The following is a 14,497-nucleotide window of genomic DNA, read 5'->3' as shown; positions in this document are numbered from 1 at the left end:
GTGTTCTAAGGAACCCACTTTGGAACGTGATGTTTTAAACTGTGATTTCTTTCTCCTAAGCATATTTGCATTTTAGTTTTGGCTTTCTAAGAAACTTAAAGCTAGTTTACATCTCTGATATTATGAACTGCTAAACTCTGTTACTGAAAACAAGAACTATAGTGAACATTTACCAATTGGCACAGTGTGGGTACTGGTCAAATAGTGTTTACCAGCTGAATACCAGCCTGAAAATACTCCTTTCTTCTATTCCCTGAAATTTTTTTATTTCAAAACAATTATTTTATGTTAGCTTAGCACCTTTGGAAATTAAGTAGGATTGAAATCATAAGTTAATAAAAACGGAATTGAGAGAGAAAAATAATGACCACCAAATGTAGAATTTACAGAAGGATTAGCCAGTAAAGACAAAAGGGTATTAATAACTCAAAAGAGGTCAGTTAAACAATCAGCAAATGTCAAGAAATCCTTCCCAATGTACTCCTGATTTTTTTTCTTAAATCCTCACTGGAAGATATATATATATTGATTATAGAGAGAGGAGGGGAAGGAGGGAGGGAGAGAGAGGGAAGGGGAAGGGGGCGGGGAGAGAGAGAGAGAGAGAGAAACATTGGTTGCCTCCTGTACATGCCCCGACTTGGGATCGGACTTGTAACCTGGGCATGTGCCCTGACTGTGAATTGAACCTGCAACCTTTTGGTGTACAGGACCATGCTCCATCCAACTGAGCCACTGGGCTAGGGCCTCCTGATTTTTTAATTTTAAGAAAACTAGAAATGATTTTGCTATGTCTAATAGTTACACTAGTATAACTAGTAAGTTATATTAAGTATCGTGAGCTGTAGTGTTCTGACGTCCAGAGTCCTGCACTCTTTGTATTTTGTTTCTGCCCTTGTATCCAAGCATCTGGTTTTGTGTTCTTGGGGATGATGTGGAAGTTCTGTGGAAGACCATGCTATAAGTTCAAATTCAGAGACTTAAGCCTCCTAACTGACTGCCTCAATTTATATTTTCACTGTGCCTTATCTTTATTCTTTGCCATCTTATGTAGATTGAAAACTAAACTTTTGGTTCTACTTGAGACCATAATAATTCGTGATAATGATGGCTGTGATAGTGTCTGATATATGTCCTCGATGACAACTGGTATCTTTTTTGACAGGCAAAAGTAGTTGCTGTATCAACAGTGAGTCAACTTCTAGCTGCCGGTGAAGATGTTTTTCAAAAAGCTGCTGCTAAGGATGATAATACCTTTGCAACGTAAGCACAATCCCAGTTTGGAAAGAAAACCTGACAAAGTGTTGTTTACATTCCCGGGTTAAAGCACTAATAGAGATGTCTTTATTTCTCTCATGGATGCACCAACTGGCCAATGCCTCTGGAATGCAGACTAAATCCTTGGCTTTCTACCTGATCCTCAGTGACTAGATGGAGCAGTGTATAATAACTCTTGGTTCCAGGTGTGGCCATGAATAGAGAGTACCTGGGATGCTTTAGATTCACGCTTGTTGTCATAGATTTAGTTTGGTATGTTGAAGGGGCAATTGCATGTGCCGTAGGAACTCTTCAAACTCCCTTCTCAACTTACAGAGCTGCAAATAACAGTATAACTTTTCCAGACATATCGGTAGCCTCCCACCCACAGCTCAGCTCTCCCCAAACTCCTGTTGTATTTAGATTAAGCTCTCCCATGGCTACATTGAACCAAAAAAAGGATCCAACTTTACCTGTTTTCTCTCTCCTTGACTCCTGTGTTCTGGATTTCTTTTGGTTGTATATTTATGCTAAAACTCATGCACTTTATTCAAAGAAGACTCCTTCTAGGATTTTCCGGGTTTTTAAAAATCTTATATATAGTTTTCTTAACTCATTTAAAATAGAAGTAATGCTCATTATAGAAAAGTAAAAAATATAGATAAGAAAATTTTAAAAAATCACTTATTTTTTTTAACTTGTTGGTATGTGTTCTTGTGGATTTTTTTGTTTGTATGTGTATGTGTGTATTGTATTATATAATCTATTGATTTATAACTTGTTTTTGTCACTGAATAATACCTAATAACCATCTTTTTATACAAATACCTATATATCTACATCACAAATTTTGGATGACTGCATAATGTGAATGAACTTTTATTTAAGCAATTCGCTGCCACTGGACATTTAGATTGCTTTAAGTCTTACTATTTGGAGCAATCAACACTCTTGTACATAATTTTTGATTGCATAACCCACTATTTACTTAGGAGAAATTCCTATAAGTAATTCTCAGTTTTTAAATGATTATAACCAGTACCTAGTTAGTATCGAGCCTTTAAAGTAGAAAAAGCACAAAAGCATGAAATAGAACACTCAGAAGATTGTGATTCTGAGAGGATGGTCGATGTTGTGCAAACAATTTAACTGGTATGTTTTATGACTTCAAATTTCAATAGGAGTCTGGGCCCTTCTCATGGGGATTGTGGACACTGCTGTTTTCCTTGAAGTCGGAGAAGGAAGTGGCCAATGGGGTCCAGAGTCTGTGTTCAGTGAACGTGGAGACTGAGAGCCAGAGTGGGATCTTCAGAGCTCAAGGCTCTGTGTTTGCGGTCCTGCTAGAGGGGAAGGGGCGAAGTGGATGTTTTTGGTGAGAAAGCTGAGTGACGAGAAACAGGACTTGCTGAGAAAATTGCAGATCATTGCACAGATGAGAGAGCTGTGTGAGTTGTACTGGCTTATGACACGGAGAAAACACTTTGTGTGACTTATGTGTAATATCCAAGGGGCTTCAAAGGAGATGGTTAGAGAATAAATAAAAACTTAAAAAATAGAACACACTGAAATATGAAATGACATAACCATGCTCAATCCCTCCTTCCACTCTAAATCTCTAGTTTACTTATTTTCCTAATCCTGGTCTATCGGTATGCCTTCTCCCATGTGGTATTTTGCCTAAGCCCTGGGCGTTCAGGTCCTTTATTTCACCTCAGCCTCCAGTCCCAAGGTCAGGTCACCAATCCCATAGTTCTCTGGAGAGTATTCTTGATTAGTTGCCCCAGGAAACTGATTGCTGCCTGGAGCAACTTTTCCTTTCCAAACTCCATCCCTTGAGTCTCCTCACAGGCACCAGGCCTTAGCCTTCCATCTCACATTGACTTCTTCCTTCTTTCATTCACAGTTTTTTTCTTTGTATCTTTAAGTTACTGAACTCCCCTTCTGCACTTAGTGAAGACAGGGGCGAGGTGAGGATAAAAAAGAGGAGAGTGACGGGGAAGAAAGAATTCATTCCAGCTTTAGCCATCTCAGGTTGTCGCAGTGAAGTTCTGTAGCGTCCATGGGTCCACTCTCTTTTTCTAACTTGGGAGGAAGCAGACTGTTCAAGTGCGTGGAGCTCTGCAGCCCCTGGCAGAGTCTCTGCCGGTAAGGGCTTCCTACCACACTCGGTGAACTGAGGATCTCATTTCTCCAGTTTGAACATTTGCTATGAAGACTGATCCATAACCTTAAAACCTTGCTGACACATTCAGGCGCATAATTGTCCTTGTTTACATAGCTTTGGGAATGCAAAACTGTTTCCCTCATACTGACACCTTCAGCATTTACATTTCACACTTCTAGTTCCAGCTAGCCTTCTTTGGCTACAAGACACCCATTTAAAGGAACTAAACAGAGGTTCATTGTAAAGAGACATAGGGAATCTCACGGGAACTTAAGGACAGGATTAAAATACAGCCCTGGAGCAGGGGAACAGCAAGGCATCCAGGCAGCTTTGGAGGTCTCAGTGGAGGAGTTTGTGGTCTTCCCTCTGGGGTGATATAATGGTTGTTGCCATAGTCTTTGGAGTCAGACAGTCTTGGGTTCATATCTTAGCATTGTTATTTGTTGATTTGGGCCAAATTACTTCATATCAAATTACTTTACATTACTTCATTTCTCTTCAAATTCTTCAGACTACTTCAGAATCTGAAGAAGAGCCCCAGATTCTTCAATGTGATATGGGACTAACTTTGGATCTCCCTTCAGCAGGGTTCTTGTGAGGCTCAAATGAGGTGATGTGTGTAAATCACTATTACTGTTACAGAGCAGGGCAGGGGGTGGTTCACGATAAATTATTACAGAAAGGATTCCCCCTTTCTGTCTCTGGAGGTTCCTTCCCCCACGCCCACCTGCTAGGTTTGAAATGCCCGCCGTCAGAGGAAAGACGTCTCTCAATGCCAGAGACTGGTGAAAAGGAAAGGAATTGTTTATTTAAAAGTTGCACAAACTTAGAATAATGACCTAATGTCTTCAATAAGATACTAAAGTCCTTTAGAATACCCACAGACGCAGTCCTTCCTTCTTCCTGTGCCCAGTCCGGGGTACCGTGTCTCAGGAAAAGAAGTAGAAGTCCGTGATTCAGGCTCCCGGCACCATCAGCTGTGTGGCTGCTGCAATCTCCAGTTAATCCAAAGCCATGTGGCACCTTCTCATGGCCCACCAGCAAGAGTCCTCTGTCCCCTTTCTATGGCTGCAAAGTCTCTCCTGCTGCCTAAGCCGCGTGGCAAGAAGAAGCACTCCAAAACCTCGTGGTCCTCTTCCTTTCCCTCAGAACCGCGTGGTCCTTTTCCCCACTTCAGAACCTCGTGGTTCTCCTCTTCTTCTACCAGCACCACATGGACCTTTATCTATCTACTTGCTTCAGAACCTCGTGGTTCACTCCTTCCTTCCGAGCCGCATGGTCTCCTCCCCATTTACTTTGGAGCCGCGTGGTCTCTTCTTTTCTATGGCTGCTGGGCCTAGGTTTAAATCCCAGCGCCCATCTTCCTTTGCAGCCCCATTTCTGACTCCTCCTACAGTCAGCTACACCTGCCAGCATCCCTGTATTCTTCTAGCTTTACTGGGCTGCCATAGTAAGTCTGGGCAGGTGTGGCCCCATGGCATGGAGCCAATCATCTCCACGCTCTCACGCAGGCCCTGTAACCAGGGGGAGTTACTTCCCAGTCCCATCCTGGGTGGAATTTGGTCCCATCCCCCTGGCTCAAAGCATGGCCACAGCTACTTAACACATCCATGAAACCAGTTAAAGGTTATAGATATGTTAAATGACTGTGCCAGGGGTTAGCTGCAAAGCTCTTGCTACCCAAAACAGCTCTGAATGGCCCTGTTCCATGTGTCCCATCCCCCTTGGCTCAGGCCTGTGGGGATGAGGACATCCTATATACATTTTTCTAATATTTCCTGGACACCCCGAGTCCTGGACCCCATTACAAATCCCTTCTTGGGGCCCTCCTCTTGGCTGCACCCTGCTTCAGTACCATACCTGACATATGTGTAAGTCTTTTTAAAAAAGGTGTTGGGAACCACCCTGCCTGGTTTCAGAGGCTGTAACCCCTCATGGTTAAGGCTGAGTCAGAGTTGGGACCATCAGCCACTAAGGAGACAAAGCTTATCTCCCTGGCAGGTGTGCCACCTCTGCCCACTTCACCCTGCTTGGCCCTGAGCTTGGCCAGTTAGCCAATGACAGGTAAGAATCCTCAAGGGAGGATCAACCTAAGACAGGCTCTGGTCACCAGGAATAAGCTCACAGGGAAGGACTCAGGGGGCTGTGGCAAAAGGGGGTGATGGACACTCTCCCCTCAGCTTTGAAATAGCCTGAGTCCTCATTCTGTCTGCAAGGAGTCTCCTAATCTCTTGGCTGCCTTACTTCCCTTGCCTGACTTAAGCCTGAATTGATAACAGAGGGCAGTGCAGTCCGGTGCTGGGAGGGGCGGATTCCCTGGGGAACCAGGCCTAAGAAAAATACAGGTACATTCCTGTGAAACCTACTTAATTTGTACCCTCAGCTTAAAAGATAAGGGTCCAGACCTGAGGTGAGTCTGGCGCCTAAAGTTTTATGGCCCTCTAACTAATTGGCTGTAACTCAGAATAAGCCCTCAAAGTTCTCTGTGAATCCTGTATTGTTTAACCCTTACTGGCTGACAATGATTGATGAGCTTTATCTGCATTCCTATGAGAATGAACCTAATAAAAGCCCATGGAAGGAAAGGCTCTGGGCCATTCTCCTTTGAGAGATCGGCCACCTCTCCTCCCCAGGAAGATCATGTCTTGGTAGACTTATTCTTCATCTGTGGCAGACTGGGGGGCTGCGTTAAAGCCCCCCCGACATAAAGGTTAGCTGTTGTCTTTATAATTAACATGAGTAAATAAACACCTTTACTTCCAGTTTCTATTCTCTTATAATTCGATCCTGTTCATGATGTTGGGGAATAGAAATAAAAGAAAATCTTATCTCATCCCAGAAATACTCTCTACAAAGGTAGGAGAGAAAGAAATCCCTTTTATTATTGAGTAAGCATTAAACCACAGTGTGACATGCGTCACAGGAAAACCCCTAAGAGATTGCAAAGACAGAAAGGAATCTCACCTCTTTATATAGACAAACAAACTAAGCCTCTTAATTTTTTTAATCCTTAACTGAGGGTTTTATTGATTTGGGAGAGAGAGAGAGAGAAAGAAACATCAATGTGAGGGATAAACATCATCAGTTGCTTCCTGTAGGAACCTCAACTGGGGATCCAACCAGCAACCTAGGTGTGTGCCCTCATCAGGAATCACACCTGCAACCTTTTGGTGTAGGAGGTAATGCTCCAACCAACTGAACACCTGGCCAGGGCAGACTCTTATTTTTAATTTGTATTTGTCCTTACAAATGATATAATGATCTCTCTGGTCCCCGCTAAACCATGACTTCCTGGTATAACTGCAACACTAAATGGAAAATTCCTAAGTGAAAGAATCTGATTGCTTTTGCTAGTCCATTGTATTACGTTGATGGACAGCCTCCAGACTGGGTATTCAGAGGCAGGCACCCATCTGTAGTTTAATTAGTTACGGCCAGAGGAAGAAAGGATCACATGGGAAAAAAAAGTGGCTTAGAGGTGGCTGTGGCTAGAGCTACCTTTTGAAAGTGGTTGTGAACAGGACAAACATTTAGTACATTTATATATTTATAGGTGTACTAAATATATAGTACATTTATATGTTTATAAATGTACTATATATTTAGTACACCTTTCCCTTTGTCATTCAAATGACTGAGGGAGCTCCTTTTAGCACCCCTAGTGTTTTGGAGATACTAACTTCTTAGCAGGTACTCAAGAGATATTGTTGGTTAAATGAATGTATGAATTATGTTCTTAGAAGACTGGAGTCTTGTTAGGTTGAAAGTAACTCTGGAGTAAGATTTTTAATTTATTAAATGGAAAATAGTGAGAATTGTTGAAAATGACAGAAAATGGCATTATGAAAGGAAAACCTTTGAAACAGAAAAGCCAACTTGAATGTTTCCATATCAATGATCATCACATCCTCTTTATAAAGCAATTTTTATTTTAAAAATTCTCTTTTTTAATTTCTCTTGGGGAAGGGAAAGGGCATTTTAGTGGTAGATGTAAAGATTTAGTATTTTGAACAATTACATCTTAATGAAATCCTTTTATTTCTGGGAAAACTAAATTGAACTGGTTATTTTAGATATAGAGATTTTTGCTTGGTGAAGTACAGAAATGGTGCAAATATTTCTTATGGGAAACAAGAAAAAGAAAGGTCCTAGGGCTTCTCTTTGGAGAACACCAAACACAGGTTCCCTCCACTCCCTCCCACCTTCCGTCAAACTTATCTTGGAACTTATCCAAAATAAAAAAGAACATTGTGAAAACCTGCACTATTTGGCTGACAGCTGAGGTAATGAGTTCAGAACTCTGTTCTTCCCTAGTTCCATATGAACTGTCAGCTTGGGAACAAACTTACAACAGATGGTTTGGATCCCAAAGGGTTTGGGTGAGAGGAGGCAGTTGAATAAATGGAAATTGATTCTCCCCACTGGAGGGACAAGAATCTCCTGCCTGGCCAATGTTGGGTGTCAACACCATCCTTCTCTGTGAAGAGCAGCATAATAAAGATTATTTTTATTGGGAAATCTGTCATTCTTGAGCTCCAGCATTCTGGCATCAATACAGAAGGTACCTGTCAGTGGAGACAGTCCACCAGAGCTTTTAAAAATGTATATATAACAAAGGAAGGTCCTGGTAAAGAAAATCAATGACTTTTAGGTGATTGTGTTGATGTGTTGATACCTCATGAATTCTGTGGTCATGCCTTTCTACTGGGATATGGGAGAGAACACACACCTCTGATTTTATGACGAATCTCTAGAATATCATGTTGTTATGATTTATTGTTTGCAGGCTTGTTCAGGAAATGGAAACTTATTCCTTGTCTCTGGGCAGTAATTCAGTGGTGAGTCCTAATGTAGCGCTGCAGGCTGTTCTTTTGTCTTCAGGAGACACTGTGGGGTCTACAGGTGTCCGCTTTACTCTGCAGAAAGGTAAGCTGTTTGTTTCGTGTGCTCGTAATAGCAGGGAGCGTTCTACTGCTGACCGTAATAATGTTCTATTCCTGAAAATATAGACTTCTAACATGTACTTTTTCCACCTTGTAGGATCTAGCAGTTCTCTTGTTTCTGGTTCCACGTATATAGATACAAATGTGGACAGCATTGATACAGATGCAATGACTGAACTTCAGATCTGGCTCAAACCCTCGAAAAGTAGGTCTGAAATTTTTATATAAAAAAGAGCACTCAAATTCATGGAATTAATAACTTAAAACCCACCAAGTGCAAAGTAAAGTTTACTTGGTTTTACACTGAGTAATTTGCATTTGAGTATGTTTGAGCTCCACCAGATTATGGTAATCTCTACTATTCTAGGTTATAGAGGTGATTTCTCTTTAAAAATTTTTTGGAGGATAGCAGAATAGAAATTCTCTGGTTATGGACACAAATCTGTTTTGTAACAAAAATATACCTAATGTAGGTTCTTAAAAAAAAAAAATTCAGTCACAAGCTCTGTCCATGTTTACTAGTGTAATAGCCAAAATTTTATCCAATTAGAAATTTTAAAGCACCATTGTTAGAAAGGAAATTAAAGTGCAAATTATAAATTACTTAAAAATGAATGGCAATGGGCACACCACAAATTTACACCTGTAGGATGTGGGCAAAGGGGTATTTAAAGGAAAATGTATATCCTTGATAAATTTATTAAAAAATAAAAGAAATTGTTAAAAAATAAATTAAGTATTCTCCTAATGAGGCATGTAAGAAAGCTAGAAGGAAGGAATTGATAAATACAAGGTTAGAAATTAATAAAATAAAAATTAAATGCTAGACTTGAACAATAGAATGAAAAATTGATTCCATTAAAAGACAAATGAAATGCACAAGCTTCTGAAAAATTTTACCAAGAAAAAACAAAGAAAGTATAAATAAAGAAACATGAAGAAGGTATGTCTAGAAAAATGGAGACTGCTTAAAATTGTAAGATAGTGGTAAAGAAAATTTCTTCTACTGAATCTGAATATTTAGAGGAGATGGTGATTTTCTAACAAATGGCCCAAATACTGTAAGAATGAGGAAAGGGGTGAGCAGGGACTTCCATTTTTTAATCAATATACTTCTATGGATTTGATTTGTGCATCAAGCATGTCATTCTTTTATAAAAATAAAACATAAACAGAAGCCTAACTGCATTTTCAGGATTAACTTTCTTCTGGTGCGTCCCGAAGGAACAATTTCAAACAATGTGCCGTGAGAAAGTCCTAGAAACCAATGTCTTCACTTCCATGTCGGGGCCAGAGCAACGAGGCTGGCTGTGGAGGACACTGGCCAGCTGTCAGGCCTTGCTTGTCGATTTCTCAGATCACATGACTGAATAGGCTGGTCTCGCTGCCATTCTTAGTTTTCCATGTATCACTTGTAAAAGGCAGCACAGTTTAGGAAATTAATTCATTTCAAATGTATACCTGTTGTTGGTGCTTCTGTTATTTTAAACATGGCCACCAGCTGTAGGAAGTGTGAGGAGGCCGCACAGCAAAGCCCTTGGCTGCAGCCATGCCCTTCTAGGATCTCTGAGGAACAGCTGACCACTTCTTCCAGGGTCCTGAAGATATGTGTCACAATAGTCTTCCAACTCTGGGAAAGCCTGTAATTGTCATGAAATAGCTGGAAACGAATAGTTCAAGAGATGATGGAAAGAAGCTGGCTCCATTCAAACTGTCCCTGGTACAAACAACTTGAACTCCTGGCCCTGTGACGTAATAGACTGGTCCCTGCTCGGTCCCTCTGAACAGGGGACAAACCTCATAGAACACTTCTCCAGGCACAGCGGTCCTGATGCTTGTCCTTTGCTCTTTTCTTCTCCTATGTCTTATCAGTGGGGAAAGCAAATAGCCTTGACCTACCTGCAGCAATGTTCCCTCTGTCTTGCTGTGTAGAAAGCAAGATGTATACTTTTAAATGAAATCTTTGTAATATGTCCTTGAGGTGGATTAGGCAAGAATTAATGTTCCCCCTTTAGAAGGTCAGGAATCTGAACCTCAGGAAAAAAAAATTTAATGTGGGTAGAATGGCCAACCACAGATTAGACATGTTACTTACATACTGCAATTAAGTAAAGGTTCAGCCAGCAAATTATTTTTACTGTACTTTTCTCAAATATTAAGCAGCTGCACAGTTCAACATGGGACTGGGTTTCTGGTTTACTCTATGGTTCACTTGCTGTTTTTTCATGTCTTTTTCCCCCCTCACAGCTAATACCAACTCATGTAGCTTTATAGTGTATCAAAACAACAAGCTCTTCCAATCAAAAACTTTTACAACTAAATTAAATTTTACTCAAAAAGTTATCTCAGGCAAAACTAATGAAAAGGGGGATGATCAGAGCGCTTCTGTCAAAATGGCCTTCCGTCCACAGGTGAGTTTTCCCACTAACAGTAGTTAAAGATTCAGCCACCTCTTGATTTACAAAAGCAGGAATAGTTTGGGGAAAAGAAGTCTACAGGAAATCTTTTGAAAGATTCTTTGAAAGTATTTAAACCTTCCACCCACCTGTATTTTTTATCAGATTAGCTAAATGCATACTTGGCTAATTTGAATTTTATATCCTTTTCCCTTCCCTAATTTATAATGAAGATGGTATGCTTAGTACCTATCTGATTTCCCAAATGATTATCTTATCCCTTTTGATTTTTTCCCACCATTTTAAGCATTAAAAAAATCAGATGCAATTGTCTTATCAATTCGCAGTATAACCCACAAGAATTCAAACTCCATTCCTATGCCTGTGTCTTTTGGAATTTTTCAAAGAAGGATTGGGACACAAAGGGCTGTTACAAAGACGGGGAAGCTGGGGGATTCGTGCGCTGCCAGTGCGACCACACTACTAACTTTGCTGTCCTAATGGTAAGGATGTACACAGTAGTCTCTTTTCAGACAAGTTTTCCTTATACACGGATCTGGTATGTGCTTAATCGGACATAACACTGGGCTTCAGTTTTCCCCTATCAGATTAACAGAAAAAAGGGAATGGAATGATAAGACTAAAAAGGAAAAAGTGCTGGTAAAGGCAAGTAGAATAGGGTTTTTTTTTTGTTTTTGTTTGTTTGGTTTTTTTGGCAGTTAGGTCTCCGGATAGAGGAGTTCAGCACTGTGCATTCATTAATGAGAAGGGACCCAGTGTGCCGAAGAGTTGCTGACAGATTCCATTCAACTAACTTGTATGTTCTGAAGCATGAAGTTGTTATAGCTGGGGGTTCGGCTACAGCTGTGCCGGGGGCAGGTTCAGTACATCCTTAGCTACGGTGAGGGGCAGTTTAGATCAGTCACCCATAGCTTTTTACGTGTAATCATCTAAGTTACTAAGTTTTTGCTAGAAGATACAAGAAGAAAATCCTCTTGAATTCATTCAATTTGTCCCATAGTTCCTGTATGTACTTCTAAAATCTTTTAACTGCCAAGCTTCCTTTCACAAGCACTGAAAACACGTAACTCTGGTGTGCAGCTAGCTGTACTGCACCTCTGAAAGTTCCTGGACTGGCCCTTCTAAGGAGAGGGGCTTCTGTTTGTTCCATTTCCAAAAGCCTATTATTTTGGCGTAACCAACAATGTTTATAAACTTGATGAAAGGTATTCATACACAATGAAATGAGTGTCTTACCCATCTTAAGGGATTATTAATGTCATGAATTTCTAAAACAGAAGTGGATGTTTTCATTCCCCAGTAGCCATTATGTAGCCATACTTGGGAAGCCAGTGGGGATCAGAACATACTGGAACAATATAGAATATCAAATTAGAGAAATCTTTAAAAATCTTTTTTGAAATAACTATAGTTTTCTCACCTTAATTATAAAATCTTACTTGATTTTAATTGTTCATTTTCCTTTTTAAAATTTAAGTTATATTTTATTATGTAAGCTATTATAGTTGTCCCAATTTTTTCCTTTTGCTGTGTACCCTCTCCCCCATTCCCCCAGGCAGTCCCCACACCATTGTCCATGTCATGGGTCATGCATAGATGCTCTTTGGCTACTTTATTCCCTATGCTGTCCTTTACATCCCCAGGACTGTTCGGTGACAACCAATTTGTATTTAAACCTCTTACCGTTTTGCCCATCCCCTGGAGTCTTCTCCCATCTGGCACCCATCAAAACGTTCTGTGTAGCTATGATTCTGTTTTGGTTCTGCTTGTTCATTTATTTTGTTTTTCAGGTTCAATTGTTGCTCTCTATATATTTATTGACATTTTATTGTTCTTTAAAAAATGTTTTTCTTCTTTTTCTTAAAGAAGTCCCTTTAACATTTTATGTAATAATGGTTTGGTGATGATAAACTCCTTTAGCTTCTTCTTCTCTGGGAAGTTCTTTCTCTATCCTTTGATTCTAAATGATGGCTTTGCTAGGTAGAGTAATTTTGGTTCTAGGTACTTGCTTTTCATCACTTTGAATATTTCTTGCCAATCCCTCTAGCCTGCAAAGTTTCTTTTGAGAAATCAGCTGACAGTCTTATGGGGACTCCCTTGTAGGTAATTAACTTCTTGTCTCTTGCTGCTTTTAAGATTCTCTCTCTTTGTCTTTAACCTTTGGCCTTTTAATTATGATATGTCTTGGAGTGGGCTTCCTTGGATTCATTTTGTTTGGGACTCCACACTTCCTGGACTTGTATGTCTATTTCCTTCACCAAGTTAGGGAAGTTTTCTGTCATTATTTTTTCAATGCTAAATAGGGTTCCAATTTCTTGCTCTCTCTCTTTTCCTTCTGGCACCCTCATGATGCAAATGGTGGTATGCATGAAGGTGTCCCAGCGGCTCCCCACACTATCCTCATCTGTTTTTGGATTCTTTTTTTGGATTCTTGCTGTTCTGATTTTTTGTGCTTCCTCATATTTCAAATTGCTGATTTGATTCTCAGCTTCATCCACTCTACTATTGATTCCTTGTAAATTGTTCTTTATCTCAATTAGTGTATCCTTCATTTCTGACTGGATCTTCTTTATGCTGTTGAAGTTCTCACTAAGTTCACTAAGCATCCTTATAACCAGTGTTTTGAACTCTTCATCTAGTAGATTGCTTGTCTCCATTTTGTTTAGTTCTTTTTCTGGAGTGTTTTTCTGTTCTTGCAATTGGGCCATGTTTCTTTGTCTCTTCATTCTGGCAGCCTCCCTGTGTTTGGTTCTATGTATTAGGTAGAGCTGTTATATCTCCCAGGCTTGGTAGTGTGGCCTAATGTAGTAAGTTTCCTGTAGGGTCCAGTGGCATAGCCTCCCCTATCACCCAAGCTGGGTACTGAAGGTGCACCCACTGTGTAGATTGTGTACAACCCCCCTGCTGTAGTTGACCCTTGATTGCTGTTGGCACAGTTAGCTACTGCCTGTGTTCTGTCAGGGGCCACTGGCATAAGCTACAACGCAACCTTCAGATGGCTGCTACTTTTGCCGGGCTTAGAGGTGCCCAGGTGGGGCCAATCTGTGAGCCAAGGCTGACTGCTGCTAGTACTGAGCCTGGAGCAACTTAGAGAGAGGTATAGGTCTTACTGAGGCCGATGCTGCTAGTTTGAGAGAATTTAGGAAAATGTGAAGCATGAGCCATTGATATGGAAACAGCTTGGGTGGGCCCAAAGTTGGGGGGAGCAGGGCCTCAGAGAATCACCTGGGTGGGGCAAACAGCATAAACCAGGTTGATGGAATCCCAGATAAGGCACCCACCTGCTGGTTCTGTGAGAGCACAGCTCAGAAAAGGAACAATGGCTTCTGCCAGCACTTCTGTCTGAGACAAAGCTGCTCCCCTAGCTCACACTGGTGCTGAACAATTTAGTTTCTCCCCATACGTCTCTGGTGACTTCAAGCTGCTGTTCCCATGCTGGAGCTCAGAGGGAGTGAGTCTGAGTAAGTCTGTGCATGAGCCCTTTAAGAGGAACTGCCTGGGACTCCAGAAGTTTCTATCTTCCACAGCCTCAACCCCTGCTGGTTTTTACAGCCAGAGTTTGGGGACCTTTTATCCTGTCACTGGAACCCTGGGTGGGGCCTGGTGTGTGGCTGGGGGTACTTGCAACAAGATACCCCTCTCAGTGTTCATCAGCCTTGCGTGGACCAGACCATTCTGTGTCTTCACCACTCCTACCAGCCTTGATGTGGTTTCTCTTT

At 40.9% G+C, this 14,497-nt stretch overlaps 1 protein-coding gene across 2 annotated transcripts in view; it reads left to right on the top strand.

The window, feature by feature from the left end:
* The window catches only part of ADGRG7 (adhesion G protein-coupled receptor G7), a 76,988-nt gene that overhangs the window by 27,751 nt on the left and 34,740 nt on the right, over positions 1–14,497 (top strand). For both annotated transcript variants that reach the window (XM_045193583.3, XM_024558171.4), the window contains exons 6-10: positions 1,163–1,260; positions 8,205–8,344; positions 8,459–8,566; positions 10,609–10,772; positions 11,105–11,260. In XM_045193583.3, coding sequence (XP_045049518.1) covers positions 1,163–1,260; positions 8,205–8,344; positions 8,459–8,566; positions 10,609–10,772; positions 11,105–11,260 — 666 coding nt within the window. The remainder of the gene's footprint in view (positions 1–1,162; positions 1,261–8,204; positions 8,345–8,458; positions 8,567–10,608; positions 10,773–11,104; positions 11,261–14,497) is intronic.

Source organism: Desmodus rotundus, chromosome 2, assembly GCF_022682495.2.
Source record: "Desmodus rotundus isolate HL8 chromosome 2, HLdesRot8A.1, whole genome shotgun sequence".
Classification (NCBI taxonomy): Eukaryota; Metazoa; Chordata; class Mammalia; order Chiroptera; family Phyllostomidae; genus Desmodus; species Desmodus rotundus.
Note: the sequence above shows the minus strand (reverse complement) of the source record. Positions and strands in the feature narration are given on the sequence as shown.